At 49.3% G+C, this 22,680-nt stretch overlaps 1 protein-coding gene across 3 annotated transcripts; it reads right to left on the bottom strand.

Moving 5' to 3' along the window:
- Positions 1–732: 732 nt before the first annotated feature.
- PITX2 (paired like homeodomain 2) lies at positions 733–20,643 on the bottom strand. Of its 3 annotated transcripts, XM_032333154.1 has the most exons (5): positions 20,398–20,643; positions 16,560–16,615; positions 15,938–16,075; positions 4,493–4,698; positions 733–1,978 (listed from the first exon to the last, which is right to left on the bottom strand). In XM_032333154.1, the coding sequence occupies exons 2-5, from the start codon at positions 16,603–16,605 to the stop codon at positions 1,415–1,417; spliced, it is 954 nt and encodes a 317-aa protein (XP_032189045.1). In that variant the 5' UTR covers positions 16,606–16,615; positions 20,398–20,643; the 3' UTR covers positions 733–1,414. The 3 variants fall into 3 exon arrangements, with proteins under 3 accessions (XP_032189045.1, XP_032189046.1, XP_032189044.1); XM_032333155.1 differs by lacking the exon at positions 15,938–16,075; XM_032333153.1 differs by lacking the exons at positions 15,938–16,075; positions 16,560–16,615; positions 20,398–20,643 and adding an exon at positions 5,557–6,462.
- Between the last annotated feature and the right edge of the window lie 2,037 nt (positions 20,644–22,680).

The raw sequence follows: 22,680 nt of genomic DNA on the forward strand, positions 1-22,680 counted from the left end.
TTATTTAAAACAAAACACGGGGATCATGACCTTTGCCTCAACTACATATTGCTCTACAAGACTCAGGAAACTCCACTCTAACCTCTCAACCCCTGGGCTCTTTGGGAAACTGAAGGGCTGTAGTTATTAGAAATGGTCTTTGTTTCTTTTAATGTCTCGAAAGGATTTGGAAATAGAATGCAATATAACATGAAGAATCTCTCTACTTAAGCCTGAAAGATAAACGTGGCGGCCTAAATATTTTGAACTGGAGGTGTTTCCTTGTAAATTTATTATAGATGTATGCCTCTTGAGAGGAATGTATATAAACTGTACATGTATACATACACACATAATTCTCCAGAACAATTTACTGGATTTGGAGACCCCCCTCCCCAAAGAAGTCATTCCAAGCTGACATACTTTCTAAATTTCTCTCTCCTTTCTTCTTTTTCTCTTATATTATTTGCTAGCAATAATGGAATCCTCTGGTTTTAAGCCAAAGAAAAATCTGGGAGACAAGACCAGACTTTGCAGCCTCCCCCCCCCCCGCCCCGAGTGGCTTTTCTTATTTTCTTTTTAGTTTCTGATGAATGACTATAATTTATTTCTACCAAATTTAAATAAGTCCTGCTGCTGCCTTATGTGTTTAACTAGGCAGGCAGAGGGAACTGGTTTGTTTAGGAAGCAGTGACTGAGAAACCCTGGCCAGGCGACAGAGGAGGGCAGAAAGAATCCAGACCAAATTGTACGTAGTATATTTTACTCCCATGAAATAAAACACATTTTTCATATTTGCTGAAAAGTAAAACAATAATATTGTACGAAATGTTATACACAGGGTAGGTTGTACATAGCAGTTTCAGAAACATCATTGCATCCACCAGAGAAACTATTCTAAAACTGATATTCACACATTTTTTATAATAATAATATGTTAGAAACATACAGTGTGGCATTTAGTATATACATTCCTTTGCTCACAAGCGAAAAACCCTAATCGCTTCTGTATAACATGCTTTATTTTAAAGCCTAACCTTTAAAAACACTGTTGTGATAGTACTAACAACTGCTTTTTATAAAATTAATTTGACATTTCGATATATATACATCCTTTCAGTCATTTTAATGTTAACAATGCTAAACTTAAAAAATAACAAGCTTATAGTAATGTTAAAATGTCATATCCAGTCAAACATTTGTGTGTGTCCTTGCAACTGTTGGAAATACTTTTAGTGAAAGATGTCAGACATTGAGGAAATTCCTTTGAAATCAAAGGAGCTCTCTTTAATTCAGTGGTTTCCTTTTCTCTTTATATCTTCTCTTTCTCTCCCTTTCTTGAGTGCCCACGACCTTCTCGCGTAACTCCCAGTCTTTCAAGGGCAGAGCTGCCCCAGCCAGCACGGTCCTAGGATCCGGGTGCCGTGGGCGAGACTCACACCGGCCGGTCCACCGCATACTGGCAAGCACTCAGGTTGGACGCCGGGTTCTGCACGCTGGCGTAGCCGAAGCTGGAGTGCTGCTTTGCTTTCAGTCTCAGGCTGGCCAGGCTCGAGTTACACGTGTCCCTGTAAACGTACGGAGGAGTCGGCGGCGCGTAAGGACAGGCCGGCGTTGGCACCGCGGAATTCAGCGACGGGCTGCTCAGGTTGTTCAAGTTATTCAGGCTATTGAGGCTGGAGCCCGGGACGCCGGTCACAGCTGAGGGCACCATGCTGGACGACATGCTCATGGAGGAGATGGAATTGGGTGGGGAGAACATGCTCTGTGATGACAGGGGGTTGACGTTCATAGAGTTGAAGAAAGGGAAGCTCTTGGTGGACAGAGAGGCTGACGTGAGACCCTTGGCGGCCCAGTTGTTGTAGGAATAGCCCGGGTACATGTCGTCGTAGGGCTGCATAAGGCCGTTGAACTGCGGCCCAAAGCCATTCTTGCACAGCTCGGCCTGCTGGTTCCGCTCCCGCTTTCTCCATTTGGCCCGGCGATTCTTGAACCAAACCTGAGGGTGGAGGGTAAGGGGGCAAATAGATGCCACAGAGCGGATTAGTAAAACCTCGATCCCAGAAAGCACCAGAGGCCACCACCTCTGAGAGACAGAGACACATGTATGTGCGCATGCACGCATGCACACACCCCGGCCCCCCAAATTCTCCCCAACTGCCTACTGCCTCTGGGGCCCCAGCTGCCTGAGCCCTGTCCAAGCAAGAGAAGCCTGGCAGGGTGAGGCCTGAGAGCCCAGGCTCTGAGCTGTACCACAAACCCCAGTCCAACACCTGGCGGCCTGGCCTGTGGGCGGCTTGTTCACTAACCCAGGCCCTCCTCAAGATCCAAAAACACTTACTGTAAAATAAACGGGGGGCAGCGGCGTTTTTCGCCCAACCCTTACCCAGCGGCCTTGCAAACTTGCTTCCCTTCCAAAGCCACAGACACAGTGAAGAGGATAAGGAGCTCAGAGGGCACCAGAGGCCCAGGCTCTCTTTCACACAGCTCCTCCCTCCGTCTCAGACCTCCCCTGCCGCCCCCCCACTGCACAGAACGTGCTTTCACAACTGGTGCCAGCCCTTGACCCCCATCCTTACCTAGCAAAATAAGGTATCAAAAAGCAAAAGATCACCTTCCCTATGGTCTCATATACTCCTCGAGCTTGGCTGGCAAATCTCTGGGAACCCAAAATGGGCCGCTCTGTAGCCTCTCCCTCCCTTCGCCCACTCCAGGCTAGGCCCCTGTGCCCCGGTGGTGCTCCTGCTGGGCCCAGACCTTTTGCTCCGCTTTGCAAGCAGCCTCCTAACCCGGTCAGCCCCCACCCGCGTCCGGTGGCCCCGACACAACCCTTCTCTCAATCCACATCGGCCCGCCCGTCCCCGCAGACTGTGGCTTTTGTGTATTGGAGCGGGGCCTGGCCCCAGATTTCAGAGCTGACACCGGTGATGTTTCACATTACACATCTCAGCCAGGCCCAGCCGCCTAATCCTCTTTTTTTCCCCCCTTTTTCCTTTCATTCTCGATTTCCTTTTTATCCCCCTTCCTCTTTGCACCCGCCTGCTATAAAAAAGCACGCTTCACTCCTACTTGAAGGGACACACAGCGGGCCTGGATGGAGGCAGCCAGAGGGAGCGACAGCCCAGCATGGTAGTGACAGGGAACTTGGGAGGGATTGCAAAAAATCGGAGGGGGTGGAGGAAAGAGGTCTTTTCCGAAGGATTCCAGAGAACCTACTGATTGTGTTTTCATCTTCGTTACTTGCAATTTCCACCCTAGGCCGTCTAAACTTTGCCCAGGCAAGAAGAGTACGTGCAAGTCCCGTTCCCCAGATGCGCAGGAGAGCTAATGAAAGACTGACCTTGCGCAAAACCACGCAGTTGGAGAGCCAGAGTTCTAGCTCTGAGCAGTTAAACTAAAACCATTTTCAACTTCATCCCAGCTGTTATCCACCAGCATAGCCTCATATCCTACACAAATGCCACCCAGAAAGTCCTTCATTTCCTCTGCTTTGGGAAAACATTTTGGTCTTTTTTTTTTTTTTTCATCGTTATTGTTGTATAGTGTTTTCTTCTTTCTTCTCTGCTCTAACTGGGGGCTCTATTTTTCTATCCAGAGCTTTTTTTTTTTTTTTTTTTTTTCCTCCCTTAACAGCAAAGCCTCTGGATCCTGCTATGTGTGTTTCTGCTTCCAGAATCCTAACGCATTTGGAGTTACCCACTGACCAGCATAAACCAGGATGTTGCTACTGGGTAATTTATTTAAGTTCACTTTTGCCAATCCATAAAGTACAGATTTGCTACAAAGGTAAGCCACCCCTACCTTTAAGAAAACAAAACAAAACAAAACTATTATCATTGGGAAGAAAGATAATGAGTAACAATCTCCTAAGAAAAGATAAATAAACCAAACAGAAAAGTCTTTCTTCTTTTTTTTCTAAGAGGACTAACAGGATGGTAGATGGTGTATCAAAACTGCTTCCGTAGATCACAAAGACTAAGGGATATGGTGTGGGAGAGACCTGAATGACCCAAAACCCTCAAAGACTATGTAAGGAGGATGAGCCGAGTAGAGAGAGAGAAGTCCGGGGTTGGGCTGCCCGAGTTTAAGTCCCAAGGAGGACCAAATCTTGCATGTCTCTGGCGGTTATTTCTTGTTAAAAGCGCACAGGTCGGAGCCTGTTCTCGCCTCCCGGCCTGGGAGGGATTTTATTAGCGCTCATCTGGCGACTGCAAGCCGGGAACACAATGCCCTGCGCAGGGGAATGCCACGCGGCCCAGTTCGGGAGGGCCTGGGGTGGCGGCGCCGTGAGCGGGTGTCGCCCCGGGCGCCCGCGCCAGCCTTACCGCGAATCTCGTAAGGGGGAGCAGTAAGATCCCCACTGGAGCCGCCGAGAGGCCTTCTGCCTCTGCAAAGGCACACCACCCGCGCCCGCCGGGGGACGCCGCTTTCCACACTCCCTCAGCGTCTACGCGGCCGGCATCTCTACAATGGCTTCCTTCCCAGCCTTCCCAGGCTCCGCGAGGGGTCCTACCCGAACTCGGGCTTCCGTAAGGTTGGTCCACACGGCGATTTCCTCGCGCGTGGACATGTCCGGGTAGCGGTTCCGCTGGAAAGTGGCCTCCAGTTCCTGCAGCTGCTGGCTGGTGAAGTGAGTGCGCTGCCGCCGTTGCCGCTTCTTCTTGGACGGGTCTTCGGTGCCCACGTCCTCATTCTTTCCCGGCTGGCTCTTATCTTTCTCTGAAAACGAAACACACAAAGGTTCCCGTCAACATGTCCACCTGCTACCCGCGAACTCCGGCTGGACCGGGCGGCAGAGGCCGGGGGAGAAATGGGCTGCCATGCAGGGGAGGAGTGTGTGCGTGGCCTCTCCGGGCCGCGGGGAGCGCTGCGACTGTAGGGTGTGCAGACGTGAGTGTGGGTGTGAGCGCCCCATCTCCTCCCCTCCCCCAGCGCCGCACGTTTTATTTACATGTTTATCTCAGAGCAAAGGCACCTTCATTTTTATAGCCTCTGCTTTCAAGTATATTTACACGCCTCTGCGCAGACACAGCAAATCTCCCCAGACACCCGCACGCGCGCCTTTTACAGAGCCCCCGCGGATCTCGATGCGGTTTCGGAAGGCCAGTAAAGGTAGATTTGGGGATTCCGCCACCCACCCAAGTTCTTCCACGCTTTAGAAATACCGCTTCTTCTGCGGCGTAATTTCGGAAATACTTTTCTAACAGGCGCAGCTTCTCGGGAGCTGAAAGCCGAGAGAACAGGGACCGGGTTGGGGGTTTGGGGGACGGCCTCTGACCGTCTTCGAGTGGAGATGCTGGGATTTTTGTGACCCAGGAAAGCTCGGGAGGCCAGGATGGGAATAGGGAAGAGTAGAAGAATGGCTCGCGTCGTTCGCGCCACCTCGGGCGGTCGAAGTGGAGCGAAAGGAACGCGGGGCCAAAAGAATCCTGGCTCCGGAAGTTCTGCGGGAAGCAAACTAAACGACCACTCCCACCACGCCTCCCCCAGGAGGGGCCGACTTCCTTGGGGGCGAGAAAGGCCGAGTGGCAAGGGGCGGCTGGACCCGAGTATCTGCGGGGCCGCGCGGCGCCTTACCTGCGGCCTCGGGGCTGGAGGTGTCAGAGATGGTGTGCACCTCCAGCCTGTGCTTGGAAGAGTCCAGGGAGCGGGTCTGACCGGGAGCCAGGACTGAAGCCATGGCCAGTGGCTGGGGATGGTGACAGGAGGAAGACGAGGAGGTGGCCAACAGCTTGGTCCCTACTGCTCGGTGCTCCAAGTGCAGCGGGCCTTTCATGCAGTTCATGGACGAAGGAGCGCGCCGCCCTACGAGTCCCGGGTTGCCGCCCGGCCGAAACCCCGTGGCCGCCGCCGCCTGCTCCGCTTTGCGCTCTGGGCGCGGAGTTTCCCTGCTGTGGCCGCCGCGGGCCAAGCCAGGGAGCACAACCCCCGCTGAGTCTTTGAACCAAGCCGCCCCCGTCTCCTTCAGAAGGCTCTAGCGAAAGGGTCCGGCAGCGAAAAGTCAGCGGGCAAACGGAGACATGGGGATGTGGGTAGGAGGGTACAGCTCGGAGCGTCTTTGGGCAGCAGGCTTCCAAGCTCCAAAGCGAAACCAGAGTGGGCAAAGACCCCTTTCTTCCCTCCCTCCCTCCCCCAAGTACCCCTCCAATAAGGAAAGCTAACGGCGTTCGCGATCTGCCCGCCCCCCGCGCGGCAGCCCTGACAGCGAAGTGTCAAGAGTGACAGGGACAGGTAGCTGATATTAGATCCCCCGCAGCGGCGGCAGCGGCTGCGGCAGCGGCGCGGGCCTCTGGGCGCACCCTCCGCTGCGCGCACACGCACAACCCCTCGGGCCGTCGAGCCCGAGCACGGACTCGCAGCAGCTCAACTCCCGGCACCTAGGCGAGCGACGGACCAGCTCTGCGGCTCCGAGCTTCCCTGTTGGCCTAACATCTTAAAACCAGAGGCGGGCTTCCTGGTGTCCAGACGTCACTTTGCCGAGGCCCTCCCAGCCCTCCCAGCCCTCCCAACCCTCCCCGCCTCCGCCTCCTCCTCCGCCTCCTCCCAGACCCTTCGCCCAGCGGGAGTGACGTGGCTCCGCACCAATCAAGAGACCCTGAGCCGCGGCGGAGGGGCAGCCCTGTCTGCACCTATCAGCTTTGTGGGGCCGGGCTAATACCTCACTGCGCCCACCAAGTCTACACCGGCCGGCTCCCGGGAATTCGGCTCTGACCCCGGCCGAAACTCTTTTAGTTCAGCCGGGGAGGTAAGAAAGGCAAGGCTGGGAGTAAAAGGCTCTGGAGAAAGAAGCGGAAAGGTCGAGGGCTGAAAGGTACAAGGATCAACAAGCCTCCCCACCCCTTTCTTTTGTATCTCGCTACATCCAAGTCCAATTGAGAGATGTTTTTCTCTTCCTGGATGGAAAGGAGACATGCTACTTAAACCCAGAATATTTAAAAAACAGCAACAAATCACCTCTACAAGCTTAAATTTTCCAAACAGCCTGTCAAGTGAATGCTGCGCTAATCTGAAGAAGCTTTGCTTTAATTGCAAAGAAGACAAAGCCCTGAGAAGGCAGGCTAATAAATTAGAAATCGAGAAGCAAATGGACCCGTCAAAAGAAAATTACCTTGACTTTAAACGAACAACTGTTTGGTGGTTCACTCTGGATTTATACAAGAATAAAAAATCGCCTCAGATCACGTTTTCTGTAATGGTTATTAGTCCCCAGACAGAAAATACACAACAGAATAGAAACCCTAACCCAGCATTTTCAAAATGCTGAAAGCTTATCCATTCTACTTAGCGTTGATTAAGACACATATCCTAGATCTTTCAAATTCCTTGTACACTGTATTAAGCTTGTCCTAACCCTAGAGAGAGCCCGCTTTAAATTCGACTCTCTTGTTTACTTTATTATCAATCAGATTCAAATCCATAAAGCCTGCAGAATCAACAACCTTGAGCTAATTATATATAAAATATGCTTTAATGAATTTCCATACAATTAAGAATGTTGCCAAATAACCAATTTCAAGGATAACTTCTAAGTCATTTTCGTTTCCTAGGGAACTCAAGGCTGTTGAATCTTTAAAGTCCAAGCAGGCAGAGGCAGTGGGGTAGGGGCGAAGGGCAAAAGCCTAGGAGAGCACTCAGCTAGGAAAAGCAAATTCTTATTCATTTATTTTTTAAAAAGAAAAAAAAAAAACCCACACCTTTGGGGACATCCAACTCTTTACAATACTGCTTCAAAAAACTTAAATTTCCAAATAAATTAAAGAAATACAAATGTATCATTCAAAATAATTTTTGGAAGTTCTTTTGTCCTCTGCTTAGGTCATCAAGAGAGCACAAACTAATCTCCTTTGGATTTTTGCACTGGTGATTGCTTTATTGTGGAGTTAGTGTTATCATCCCTGAATGTGTATTTGTTTGACATTACAGTCAATGATTTGTAACACCAGTATGAGGTATCTTCAGAAAACTCCCCCCTTGTCCTTGTTCACAGGATTGGGAAACGTATGCAGTTTGGGGCAGAGTGGATGAAACAGAAGACGAGCACGTTTTGCCTGGCTCTCCCTGCCAAACCCTATCTGCAACTCCTTCCCCCGTTTTAAACACGCTTGAGAGCCATCCAGAGAACCAAATGAGAATTGTTCTTCAGTCTCTCCCCAGAAGAATCATCCCACTTTAAGAAAAATACAGCTGCAAGAAGGAATTTTCTTTATAGTAAGGTTTAAATCGGCATTTCTGGTTTTAACCTTTTATTCCAGTTCACCCCATTTCAAGCATACACACACCTGCTCAGTTCAGAACACATCCCCATGTGACAGGTCTGCATTAGCTAAGGCTCATACAACCAGCTATATTAGGTCCTGCAATCTTATCACTAAATTATACATATTACACCAGCAGCCTGTTGGTAAAGAAGGTTAAATTAATTTACATTCTGCTCATTATCTGGTGCTTAAATGACGCATTTTATCCCTGAGATTTGGCGGAGAATCTCCTCAGACCCCACAGCGTTTCACCGAAGACAATGCTCTTACATTTGTAGTGGTTTTTAATCTGATAAGACTCTAATTTGCTTAAGTCTTTTAAATAAGGGTTTTAAATGTTTCTAGCCGTTTTCTTATTGAATTTCCTCTGATTCCCCCAAGATCATAAAGTATATGTGTAAAGTAAATATTTCCTCCCATTGCACTGCCAGCCGATGACCTATAACTAAGTCAATATGAATCCAGCTCTTTTCTGCCCAATGTGTTTACTAATCATATTCCAGTTTCTTCTTTTTAAATCTCAGCATAGCTGCGATCCACAAAATACCAAACCCATAAGGCTTCATTTCATGAGGAAACTCCATTGCATGAAAGAACGAAAAACTCCCCACCATAGTGAGCATACTTTCTTTCTTAGTATTGGTTTCTTTGAGAATCAAACCCGGGAGTTGCAATTTTTGGCGGAGGCTCTTGGTGTTTCTCAAAACTCCTTACTCAGGAGAGCTGAGAAGCTCCACAGAGCGATATAGATATTGAAGCTCATCTCTCATTAAATCTACAGAATTTTAAATTCTGTGGCTCTGTTGACTAACCGAACTCACATCATGGGCAAATACACATATGAAAGACCTAGCCTCCAAATCAGCTTCCAAAGTAGTTGAAAAACTCAAGGGCAAGTGACAGCTCTTCATAGTACCAAATTGTGGGAGATACTGGAAGTACTGGTGATCTCCAGGCAGCCTAAAAGCCTAAAGAGTTGAAGAATCTTAAATTGCATCTATCCATTGCAAAGTCAAGTGGAAAATAAAGACAATTATCTGGAGATCTCTGGTTAAAGTGAGAACATAACCATATCTAACAATCAATCAGTCATCTATCTAGATATGCACATACATAATATATAATGCCTCCCCCCAACCATCAACTTAGCTGGAAAGACATTTCTTTGCAGTTTTCCAGAGTTTCAACTCTCTCCGGATGTCCTAATCATTTCACACTTGGCGAGCCTGGCTGACTCCCTTCTCAGGCCCAACAGAATCCATTCCACGGATGGTGGGAATACGCCAACATGAAAAGTCTAGATGGCAAAAACCGACTAGGAGGAAACCAAGAAACACTTTTCGATGGGAATTGTGGTGGTGGTGGTGGGCAACTTTGGAGACTTAATCTACAAAAACCTTGTGAGTGCACAGATATTGGTAGTAGAGACAAGGAAGGGGTTGAAAGCAATCCTTTGTATTTTACAGGTTGAGCACTACCCTTGCTTCCTCACGCACCCTTTCTTCTTTGACTGGTTCTAGAAATTTCTAAGATTTCCTAGACTCCGTCACTGAAATTTCCAATCCAGACAAAAAATCAGGATGCTCAGTTCAGGGAAACTGGAGGTACGCTGTAAGGCCTCCATGGAAGGAAGCCCAGTGCAGGTTTGAGTTTTCAAATCAAAAGACATTCAAGAATTCTCAGTTGGGTTTTCTTGCTTATTCTTTCAAGGCAAGACCCTTGAGGAGAGAAATGTGTGACACAGGGTCAGGTGTGTTTTGAGCTGCTGGTATTTGCCACCGATTACCAGTCTTAAGGTCTTATTTAATTTCACACTCTTTAGTGGTAGTTGCGCAAAGCCTGGTTGGCCCTTGCGGCAAAATTGGTTGGACGGCGAGGCCAAACTCTGGTGCAGTGGCCCAAGTATGGGCTGATATCCAACCAATTGAGCCACAACTTTTGGGAAAAAAAAATCTGTCCTCAAAGCTCACACGCAAGATGGCTCAATTAAGTGTCTCCTTTGGCTGTTAGGTCATATAGGGGTGGGGGTCTTGCTCTGGTTCAGGCCAGCTCAAGGCCTTGGCCTGCCCAAAGTCAGGTCAGAGAGTCCCGTGAAGGGCATGATTGTGTGTGCGTGCGCATGTGGTGTAAGGCACAGAGGTCAGATGGAGACCTTGCCCCCTGCCCAAGAAGTGGCCTTTCCTCCCCTCCTACTTCTGCCTGCCCTGTCTTCACACACAAATAGAGCTGGAAAGACCCTTTAGTTGCACCTCCGCCCCACCCGCTCCAGCCACAAAGTGGAAACACCCAGAAATTAAAAACTTTACTGTGACTGATCCCCCTCCCCAAACCATTCTCTAAATGGATTAATAAAGTGCTGGTTTGTGAAAAGGGGCAGATTCTTTTCTGAATCATAAATCTGTGCATGTACTGAGCAACACCCACATTCTCTGGGTCCCTGCAAACGGCATCCATATTTTTTTAGTCTTACACACTCAGTCACTTAAGGTTTGGAGTAACTGGCTGGGGGTGCTCAGGGTGGCAGGGGGAGGTACCCCCACAATAGCGCCTGAAGAGAAAAGCAGGGATTAGACGAGGCAGGATGGGTGGGGGGCATGCCTCTGAAACCATGAAACCCACATGCTATATGCCTTTTCACATTAGTTTGTTAACTCCGCAGCTTTATCATTTAATCTCAGAAAACAGCTAGCTGTGTAAAAGTCAAATAAAGGGAAGGGTATAAATTTGTGTAAGCCGAAGGGGGAAAGATAGGGATAGATGGGGGGCAGAGAGAGAAAGAGAGAGAGAGAGAGAGAGCGAGCGGTAAAAGAAAATGAGATAGACATTAATATCCAGGTCCAGAGAGGAGAACTGGAGAGGGACTGGCTAAAGTCACTTTTAAAAATTGGATTAAAACGCGCCTCTTTTTCTCTTTTCTGTGTTTCTCCCCTCTAGTTCTTATCCGTCTCCTTTTTCTATTTCTCTTGCTCTCCCTTCTTTCTGTCTTCCCTCTCCCAGACATGCTGGTAGCTAACATTCAGCATTAGTTGTCATGGTGACCATAAATCACATAAATCCAAAAATACCCACCTATAATCTGAGATGAAGCTTTTATTTCCCTAGCGAAATAATATTTTAAAAGCTGTCAGCTGACAAAAAAAAAAAAAAAGGAACCCACCTCATCATAGTAACCCAAGTAATATATTACTTCTAAAGGTTTAAATTAAAATGTCAGCCTGTTAAAAACATGCCGCAAGAATTTTGGGCACTCTTCCTGTCAGATTCTTACAATGAAGTTGACTCCACCACTCCTGATCACTCTTTAACACACATACACCATTTTGCTGCTCATTTTCCTTCTATTAATTTCTTTCCTCCCCTCCCACCTATCTTAGTCTGTCCAGACTCTGCCTTAGCTTGTAAAAGAAGGGAGTCTCCGTCTGGATCAGAAAGAGGTTGAATCCTCTGCCCGATCCTTTTGAGGACCTCGTGTGTTGGTCCTTTCATCAATCACTTCCCCAAACGAAAGATGGGGTTTGGGGGAAGAAAAGGTTATCGTCGGGATCCAAATGGGGGTGAATCCATAGAGGAACTGAGAAGAAAGAAATGCAGAGAGGGGGACTAGGGGTGTGGGGGCAGGGGCAGACAGTGTGGTGAACTGACCTGGACGACCAGTTTCTGCGGTTAAGTCTAGCCTAGGAAAGAAAGGTACTTATATTCTCTCACTCCTGCCTTTTTTCTCCTAGGAGGAAACTTTCCTATTTGGAGACCCTGGTGGGGGAGGGGGGTGACGGCCACAGTTGGGCCTTTTGTCTTCTACCTTGGGCTTGTTGTCTTTTGCCTATCTTTGGATTATAGGGTATTCGCCTAGATGAAGAGCCATTAATTACCCATTCAGTCAATATTAGGAAGACGACAAAGCTTTTTACATAGGATTAAGAAGACATCAGATTGTTCCATTAGTATATTCCTGCTCACGAATAAGCTTTCGTTATACATTTCCTTTTCCCTCCCGAGTCGCTCTAACAACTGCTGCATATATTAACAGCGGGCGGTGAGAAGTAACAGCCCAACCAGCCTCGAGAAAAACTTTGAGCTCGCCTGGTGTCGGTAGCAAGGAACACGACGACCTGTAAAGCCTACCTCCGCGGGCGGGGATCCGCAGGGACTGACTACCTATTGCACAACTGGTACAATTTCCCCCGACGGGGAAAAAAACCCACAAAACGCAGAGGCAGCGTCTACCAATAAGCTAGAGTTGGCGCGGGGTGGGGTGGGGTGGGGTGGGGCGGTAGTAAGGAAAATGGAAATCTCTTCATAACCCTCTTCCTCTCTCTGGTCGCTTCTGCCTCAGATTCATGCCCCTTCCGCTTGCCCCGGTCGCCTGCTCGGGCCTCACCTCTAAGAGCCCTGGACCCTCTGAACATCCCCCTTCTTTCAGACCACGCTCTGGCCCCGGGCACTGCAGCCTGTCCCACCATTTCGCGTTTCTCTAGAGATGATCCGGGCTGCGCTCTCGCTTGGATCCTTGTTAGCATGAAAGCTGCTTCACGATGGCGAAGGGAAACCCTCTTATTTGCTTTCAGGGGGTACATTAGGAATCCACGTAGTATGTGCTCGGCAAACATTTGCTGATTGAATGAATGCAGGCTTTGCGGCCGCCGAGGCGGCGGGGGTTAGCCCGGGTCCTCTGAAGAAGACTGGGATCTAGCTGCTTGCTGAGGGTGTGTGTGTCGCAGCTGGGGGCGCCACAAGGGGCCTTGGAATCCCCCTCCCAAGGGAAGGAGGTCTGAACACACCAGAGACTTGGGTGAGACTCTTGGCAGCTTCCACTGAACCAAAGCTATTTAAAAATTAATGGCGTCTCTGGGGAAGGCCCGGCCAAGGTACCCGCCCACGTATGGTCGCGGAACCTGGGCGCCGGGACCGTGGGGCGGCAGCTCTGTCCGATTTCAGCCAGCAAACCAGAGCCACCGCCCCGAAACTTTAAGGGTTACTGACAGGGGAGGATCACTCCCTCCCCTTCCTGAAAGTCAAGAGCACTCTTCGACTTCAGCGAGGAGGCTTCTTTCCACCCAAAGCAAGAAGTCAAGGATCTCCGTTCCTTGACTCCTAGGGGACGTTCTCAGCAGACTCCCGCCCCTTCTTTCTGGGGGTACAGTTTAACTTGCCAACTCTCCCTCCCTCCACCTGGGTGCCTAGCCATTCCTCTTTCAACCCTCTCTCCTCACCGTGACCTTAAGGGTCTCCGCAGACCTCATGCCTCCTCTAGTTTTAGGGTTCCAGCCAGGCTGTGGGTCAGCTGAATGGCTACTAAGGGGACGAGGGTTCCCTTGGGAAGGAAGGCAGAGTTGGAGCCTTCCAGAGGTTAACCTTGTCTACTTAGAGACCGTTTTCAGTCTTCAACGAGGACACACTGGTTTTGGGGGGTTGAGGAGAGGGTTATGCCAATATAAAGTGTCATAATTCCTTTTGAAAACTGCATATCATTGCAAACATTTTTTTCTTTTTGAAAGCAAAAAAAAAAGTTTATAAAAAATAAAGGAGAAAACATTTTCTTTTAAAAGCAGGTTGTGTCCAGTAGTTTGCATATCACATAAGTTAAACTTACTTGTATTCAGTAGAGGGGACTCTGGCAACCTTCCTTGTGAGGCACTGTAGTTTTGGCTATTCGTGTGTGACTTTTTTTTTGTCTACCACATCCCTAAAAGCCAATAAAATCAAGATTTTCGGCATTTCTCCCTATCACATGCCTCTTCTTAATTAATGGCATTAAACATGTTTAGGCAGCAATTTCCCTCTTTGGCCCAAAAGGTAGAAAACAGATTGTTGCCAGTGTAGAGCCTTTCATTTACACTAAAATAATCCTGGCCTGAAAGTAATGGTTAAAAAAACAATCGTTCACTATTTCTAGTTCTTTATTTACCTGCTAATTATCAAAAGTGGATGCCCAGTGGCCCGAGTGGGAACTGTGACAGAAGTAGAAAAGAGCAGCTTTCCGCAGCTTCTTGCCCACCTAGGTGGCCCCCCCATCCCATTTCAAGCCTCTCCTCCAACAGGCCCTACCTCCCTAGTTTAGGTGGAGACCACCTGTCCTCAGAAACCATGCCTGGGCTCTAGAAGCCCTGGGTTGGGGTAGGGATAGAAGACATTCTGTATCATTCCCGCTCCCAGTGCGTCAGGAAACATCAGTCTCAGCTTGGAGGCTTCCAGCCCACCCTATGCAAAGTGCAATTGGGGAGCTCCCCCAGTCTGGCCAGAGCCAGGACTGAACCCGCACAAAATATTTCCCTGAGGGGAGACATTGCTGTTCTTGATTTTTAACCATATCCCAAACATACTTCGGTCTAATAATTTATTTTTATGACCGATTATCAAACAGAGGAAGAATTTAACACAATCTTAATGACAGAAATCACCCGACGTTATCTCTGCATGGCCCCATTTAACCCCATGGGGTTAATCCCAGACAAGTGAGCGTTTAACTGGCCCAGCAGGAGGACTCCCGATATTGTGGTGTCCGGAGTGCTCTGCTCCAGACCACTTTAGAAGTTTTATTTAGACAAATGATAATTTTCTCAGATTTACTGGGAAGCCTGAATGTAGGGCCTTTGTTTTCTTCTTAGTAATATGGTTTGTTTACTTGGCGGGGGTCCCAATTCGCCCCGCTCCGGCACACATTACATTTGTATCCTTACACTTTAATCCGGAAAGAGGGTGTTAGGGGCTGAGGGTGATGGGGGGCTTTATCTCCTCACACTATCAAAGGTCAACAACTCCCTAAGGCTAGGCACTTATTATTATAGTAACCTGGAAAATCCGGAGAATAGCAGAACAGTTAAGTTTAAGTTTCTCATGAATTCTGAGGGAAAGCGTGTCCCCTCATACACACACACACACACACACACACACACACCTAAGTTTCAGTCCAGCAAAGATCTGTGCAGGGGTTGTTTCAGTCCAGCAAAGGTCTGTGCAGGGGTTGGAGACGTTTTAACTTTTACACAAGTTTTAACTTTTAACGTTTTAACTTTTACACAAGCCTGCAGACTTTGAGCAGCAGTGTCCCTTGACTCGTCCACAACGAAACCAGCTAATTCAGCAAGGACACCACCAAGACCCGAGGCCTTGCAACCTGCACAACAGGTAAGTTCGCGTCGACAGGGGCACACATTTCAGCACACCCTTGACTGCTGCGCACAGTCTCTGCCCTCAGGCTCAGCGGGGCTCCAGTGAGCTCTTCCACCCCTCGGCCAGGCGAATCTTTGCCAACACAAGCCTCCGGTGCTTGCCTTCCGCGGTAAACCCCGCACCCACAAGCCTGGGCGGGGCTCGGCTAAGAGCCGCAGGGGCGGGGTGGACCCTTGGTGGTGCTGCACGCAGTGGGACATGGCCGGCGACAGAGGTCGCTGTTGGACTACTTTTCGGCGCCAGCTCGAGGCACAGAAGTAGGTTGGGGTGTGGGCAGGAGATCAGGCCGCAAGGAGAGAACGAGAAAGAGCAAGAGGAGAGGTGTTGGGTCTCAGGAGTGCAGTATAATTTTGGGAAAGGAATTAACGTCCTTGGGACGGCTATTTCCCGTCCCACCCAGAGTCCAAGTGTCTAAGTCAAGGAGCAGGCACGCCGAGTCAGGCGGCCTCGCCAGCGTGCGCCTTACCCGAAGCCTAGAGGCCCGGAGGCGGGTGCCCTGCGCGCGGCCTGCGCTTCGCTCCCGGCCTTACCAGTGGCGCCGGGATGCTGCCGCGGGAAGAGCTTGCTGCTGGCCGCCTCTTTCCGGCTCTCGGGAGAGTCTGTGAACTCGACCTTTTTGATTTCGGAGTCTTTGGAGAAGAGGCATTCAACGGCCGCCGGCTGCACGCCTGGGCCACGCGCGCCCGCCCCACAAGCGGGTAGAGAGACGCCCGGAACCGCCGCGGAAAGAAGCGGGGTTGTGGGGAGGTGGGGCAGGAGCAGGACGAAGAAGAGAAAGAGGGACAAAGAGCAAAGACCCAGTTAGAGGAAAGGGCAGAGGGCACTCCCCTCTCCCGGACCCTCTGGCAACCCGACCCAGGGCAGCGTACTGTTCTCTGCGCCTCCCTGGGGCTGCCAGCGGCTCCCTCCGGGAGAAGTAGGCCGCGGGCGTCGGGACGCAGCGAGCAGCTCCCTCCCTATCCGCAACGGCCCGTCACCCCCATACCCCGGGAGAGGCCACCGGCGTCCCGGTTCTGATTCCCTTTCTGTCCCGGCCGGCCCCTCCTGGAAGAGCCCCTAGCCGCTGCCTCGCCAAGCGGCCAGTGCCCTCTCGCCGCCCTCGCGCGGTGCGGTCTCCCGTCGGGTGCCCGGGGCAGGAGGAGCGACTCTTACCTAATTGCACACACGCCGACACTAGTTTGCGGCAGTTGGTCTCCATTCCCCGTTATCTGCAAAATAAAGGAGGAGGGCGGTGAGAAGCGGCGGTCGCCAGGCGCGCCGGGCTCCGCGGAGCGAGGCTACCTGTGGGGCGGACAACCTCAAATTCGCTGTTAAGTGCCCACTCGGTGCTGGGTTTCAGGCGTGTTTCTCTGACCTGACAGCCTCTGGCTGCCCAGCCTCAGCCCTACCCTAGCCCCTGGCCCAGGACATCTGGATGGACCTTAGGGGGACATCGCCCTCCAGAGTTGCGGTGAATGGGCCCAGGCCCTCTTGAGGGATAAATCCATCGTGTTCTGGGGAACTTTGGCTGTGCAGGATCTTACAAGATGTTTGTGTCAGGCCTTAAGAGCCCTTCGGAACACGGGGCGAAACTTAGATAAAATTTGGGGGTGAGTGAAGAGGACTTGCCCTTTGAGGAAGTTGTGTGGAAGGCCACCTTTAAGCACGGCGCTTTCCGTGAGTAGGAGCTTAGTGAACCTTTGTAGAATATCAGCGTCAACTTGTAACTATCCTATACAACAGGCTGTTCTCGATTTTCTCTAATTCTGAAATGAACGGGACTCTAAGGTTCTTGGCCCAGGGTGCTCCAGGAGCCAGCTGGCTTCGGGCCTCTCATCCATCAGGAGCCACTTTTCCATATTTAGCCACACTTTTCCCTGGAGATACTTACCCGGCCATTTATTTACCCTAAAGTAAGATTTAAGATCGCAGAGGAGGGAAACGGTGGTGGATTGAGACAGAGGGGAACAGGGCAAAAGTCCGGAGGGTTTTCTTTCCACCAAGGATGTAGAAATAACTCGTAGAGAACGGCTCCCCCGATTCTCCCCGGAGAACCAAATCTTTTTCAAATTCCAACCACAGCGCAGCGAGCCAAGCCTTTAACGCGCGCCCCCTTTCCCGCCACAGGCAAACCCGGAGAGGTGGATGGCGAGAGACCCTGTCGGGGTGGGTAGAAGAGCCGCGGCTGCTTTAAAGACCGAAGAAAAGAAAGAAGGTCTCGGGCTCCCCAGGCCCTTCGGATCTTGGCGCCTGCCTCTCTTCACACTAACCAGGGTACGCCGGCGGCGGGAGGGCCCACTTCGCTCGGGTCCCGGGCTAAGGGTAGGAGCGGGCGTTGCCTCTTTGGCCCAAGTGCTGAGGCGGGGCAGGGAGCTGCCGGTCTGGCTCTAGTCTGGGTCGTATTTCCCGGCTCCTCTGCCTCTCCTGGAACAAGCCGGGCCTCGGGGGCCTCTGGCCAAGGTCGCTGCTTAGAGGAGGGGCTGCCCAGCGCGGCCTCGTGGGGATCCAGGGGTTCCCCCCACCCGCTAGCTGGGACGTGGGCGGGGGCTCTGCGGATCCTTGCAGGCCCGGGGGCCCAGAAGTAGCAGTTTGGCGGCTCCAGATTTAGTGATTCTGCAGTAAAATCACAGGATTAGTCCCTGATTGAGATGTCTGTTCGTGAGATATTACAAAATTCATTATCACAGCTTTCTACTAACTCGATATGAAGTAACACAGATGGGATTTTATTAGTCCAGACTTCAAATGTTTACTTATGATAATTTCAGGGGAAATTTGCATGTCATCATCAATTCGATAATCTTTTTTTTTTTTTTTTTTAACATCTGAACTGGCTGCATTATTAACGGGTAGCCGAAGCATTGCAGATGGTAACTGCAAATCATTTTTATTTATTTATTTTTTAAGGAATGAAATATACAAAAGAAAAAGATGGGGTCGCTCAGTGTAAAGTCAGTGAATTATTACACATTCTCCCCCCACTCCCAAGCTTCAGTGCTGAAGACCAAACAAAGCAATACAAAACAAATCTTCAAGAACTCTGTTCTAAGGACTGAAAAGAAGGTCAAGGCGTGTTCCTTAGCTCACTCCTAAGTGTCCTTGTGACTTGGGGATTTATTTTGCAGTCAAAATGAGCCATGAGACCTGCATTATTTATTTATTTATTTTGCTTCATGTAATTACCAGGCCTACTAGATGAATTGAATCTGACTAACTAGGGAAGATAGTTTTTAAAAATAACCTCCAATACCCGCTTGCTGATCCTTAAACCTGCCCTGTCAAGGAAGACAAGTCTTACTAGACAAATTTGGCTGTAGGATTTAGGGACTAGCTTCCACTGCTAATCTCACAAATTAAGATGCACAACTTTTTTTGATGGGAAGTTGTTCTCACCCCAAAAGTTCATGTCCTGGTCTTAATGTTTATGCCAGGCAATCTTGTTTTGGCCAAGTTGAGTTTTCTATTGTGAGTGTGCTAAAAAGCACCATATAGTTAATGAAGCACACTGAAGCACACTGGCCAAGACAGGCAGTAAAGCCGTAAGAAATAAAACAATTTTCTTAAAAATAATTTCTGATTGTAATAATTGGAAGTTGCAGGATAAAATAGAGTTCTAATAATTCCAAATCCTTTCACAATTCTCCCCTTTCCATTTATTTTGTTACCCCATAACAAAATCTTTAATGGAAAGTTTAAAAATAAACAGCACAAGAACATATGTTTTAAATGAACTAAATTGGTGAGATTAGCCAGTAAATTAATTTGCAGTGGGTAATCATTTAAGGAAATTAAAATACTGCTTAACACAGTTCTGTATTTTACCAGTTTAAGCCTTCTTTTAAACCAATTAATATTGATGCTTTAGGAACACTTGAAGACAAACATGCTCAACTTGAGGAACAAAGCACCTGAATAATTTAAGTGGAGTTTTGCTGAGGTAAAGTAAAACATTCCATAAATGAAGTAGCTATTTAATTTTTAGGGAATGTTTGATTATTAAAATCTTGTATGCTTATTTTATGTTACACCAATAAAAATCTTTAATCTATTTTACTTATGTGCTTTGTTTCCTTGACATAACTGGTATTGGAATTTTAGATAAATTTCTCCCCAAATTATATTAAAACCATGTTTAATTCTTATTACTGGCCAAAAAGTGCACGGGAATCTCTTTAAATCAGATAATTTTTTTTTCATACAAATATTTTAGAATGTATGCGTGACTGTTTTTATTTTAATTCATAATAGTAAAAGTTTTTTTCATTTAGTTTACTTTAGTAAGACATAATACTCACCCACAAAAAAATAGTAAATAACATATTACCCTATGATTTCTAAATTACTTAGGAAAGTAAAGTCACTGAATTGGAATTAAAAGAGAACCGTATGTCCCAGCTTTAGAAACATAATTTTTTTCTTATTCGACACTTGGAAAAATAGTCCTCTCCTCTTTACCATTTAAAACCTATCTCCTCAAGTGCAAGATTGGAGTTGACTGGTGATCAATTTAAAGGATTTATAATCCGAAGTAATTGTGTGAGCTTGGCATCCAGGCCTGGCTCCCAGGTAATTCGCTTGGGCCTGAGAGGTCACTAACTGCCAGTTAAGATGGAATCTTTTTTCCAATTGGTAACAATGGGAAGGGGGCTAATCTTCCAGTAGCTGAAACTTTGTACCCGGCCCTTTATCTTGAGAATGCTAATCCTCAGCCTGAGGATTTGTCCCCGCAGTGTTGGCACCGAGATTTAAGAGAAGATACTTCGTTTTAAATGCCAGCCGTGGTCTTGCTTCCCACTCGACTTCGGCAACCCCATAGATTGTAATGTCAGCGACTGGGGACAAGAGGAACGGGGCTTTGCAAGGTCTGTTAGCTAACTGAGTTACTTCGAGGGGTGGGGGGAAGGCAGCCCCAAGAACCACAAATCACCTACGGTGAAGATTCTCCAAAGTGGAACAAATTTCCAAACTCGCATTATCTCACACCCCTGCGGAAGAGACGGCCTCCACTTACCGGCTACCGGGAGAGAGCTGCTGTCTCTGCGCCCCACCGCTTCCCGGGGAGATTTCCAGCGAGCCGAGGCGCAGGCTGCACCGCAAGCGCCTGAAAACCGAGCCCGAGAGGACTGCGGGGCTCCCGAGGGTGCCAAGTTCCGAGGGAGTCCACGGGTGCGCGGTGGCCGCAGGAATCTAGCCGTCACTGGCAGTTTCTTTCTGCTCCTCTCCAGCTTTCTCGCTGTCTCGCACTCTCTCTCCCCTCCCTCGCTCTCATCCCTCTCTCTTCCCTCAGCTCGGTCTCCGTGTGGGGAGTGACGTGACGTCAGCAGAGATTCCACCAAACTCCACTGCACAGTGGCGGGCGGGCGGGCAGCCGAGCCCGGCAGCGCGGCGGGCGTTCAAGGAGCGAGCAAAGCGTTCGGGCGAGCGCGGGGGGGAGCGGGCAGGGGCGACGAGAAGCGAGTCAGGGCAGGGAGGTGAGGCCGCCAGGCCGGAGAGTCGGGAGCCGAAGGAAATGCCCCGAGAGCGAAAGAGGGGCAGGGAGCCGGGCAGGGCTCTGAGACGGGAGCAGAGGAGTAGCAGGCACAAGCAATCCCACTGTGGAAAGGAGGACAGGAGGGGAGGATGGGGTGGAGGAGAAGAAAAAGGAATCTGCGCCGGACCGGGAGCTCTAATAATCAGAGGGGGAGGACCAGGGCGTCCGGGAGACGGGAACGTACTCCTGGGGAGCAAACCAGGACGGAGGAGAAGGAAGGGACAGGGAAAGTGGCCCAAGAAATGGAACAAAGGACAGAGTGCATGTGCATGGGTTTGTTTGGGGCGAGGCATGTGGGGTGTGAGTATGAGAGTGCCTGTATGTGACCTTCTTGCAGGCCTGCAGGATTGAGAGAAGAGGTCACGGAAACGAGGGGTGGCGGAGTGGGGGTGATGGGGACGTAAGGGGCTCACAGGAGGCTGGAGCGAAAGTAGGCGGAGTGGGGGGTGAGAGAGGATGACTGAAGAGAAATCTGGAAAAGTGGGGCGAGCGGGGGAAGGGTGGGGAAGAGGGTCGGGAGGGCGACAGCCGGGGCGAGCGAGACTAGTTAACCGGAGGAGGCCGAGATGCCTGGCCCAGCACTGCCTGCCGGGACACCGCGCCCGAGGTCAAGGCGGGTGGACCAAGCACGCTGTCCCTGCGCAGGTGGGAACGGTCGCGCACTGACCAGCATACACGAAAGGATTGCGCTGGGCAAGCCTTGGGCGCTCATTGAGTCTAGAATTTCCTCTGCTGTACCTACACTCAACAAGTTCACCCCGGGTCACGGATATCTCATTTTTTAAAATGACGAGGTTAAGGTTCTTGGCGAGCATGGTATTAAATTGCAAAGGATGGTGGTGGGGGTGGGAAGGGAAGCTACCCTCAAACCCACATTTGCTCCTGAAAATCGAAGAGCACGTGAAGTTAGAGGAGTCATGTTCATTCGAAAAGTGTGCCTTACTTCTAAACCCTGATTTTCCGATTTCTTCACCGGAGCAAGGGCGTGTAGTTTGGTAGCCAGCAGGATATTTTTGCTCTGTCCTGCCTTCGGGTATAAGGACTATAAATATGATTCGTCTGGAAGGCTAGGTGTGAAGGCTTCTGCCAGGCATACTAGACCACGTTCTTTCAATTTCAAGGGCATCCTGTTAATGTATGTTTTTGGAAAGCCGCGGAAAGCAGTCATATCCTCCGGTTTGGTTTTCCCATCAATATTAATTTCTGCATAGGAACAACACTCTCCCAGGCCCGCCATTAAAGAGCCCTCTCCTTTGGTCTTCAATGGAGAATAAAGTTCCCTCTAAAAGTTGTATTGCTCTTCCTAAATCAGTATACCAGTTCTCTCAGTTTTAGGAAAAGATAATGACTTGTTGGGAGAATCTGTGAGAAATACATGCATTACAAAAAACATGGTGTTTAAAATAACCCAGGTCACCACATAGGTGCTGGGCTTTCCCTACATTTGGGGGCTGTCTGGAACATGTTATGTGTTTTCTTGAATTACTCCGTGTTTTGAATTCATTTGAGTTAGCAGTAAAAACAGGCAAACAAACTTGCTCAATTTGTTTTGAGTGCTAAATCCCTTCACTTTGAAATAGCTAACAGTCGACAGATGGACTCATTTTATGGAAAGGGTTAGCCTCTTCAGCCACGAAGAAAACTGAGAGATCCACATTTTAAAGCCATTTCTAACTTCCACCTAACATCTATGAAAACTCGAACTTTCTCTCTTTACCCATTGGAAATTCAAGACAATTATATTTAAGGGAGAGAAAGGGGGGG

This window comes from Mustela erminea, chromosome 2 (genome assembly GCF_009829155.1).
Source record: "Mustela erminea isolate mMusErm1 chromosome 2, mMusErm1.Pri, whole genome shotgun sequence".
Classification (NCBI taxonomy): domain Eukaryota; kingdom Metazoa; phylum Chordata; class Mammalia; order Carnivora; family Mustelidae; genus Mustela; species Mustela erminea.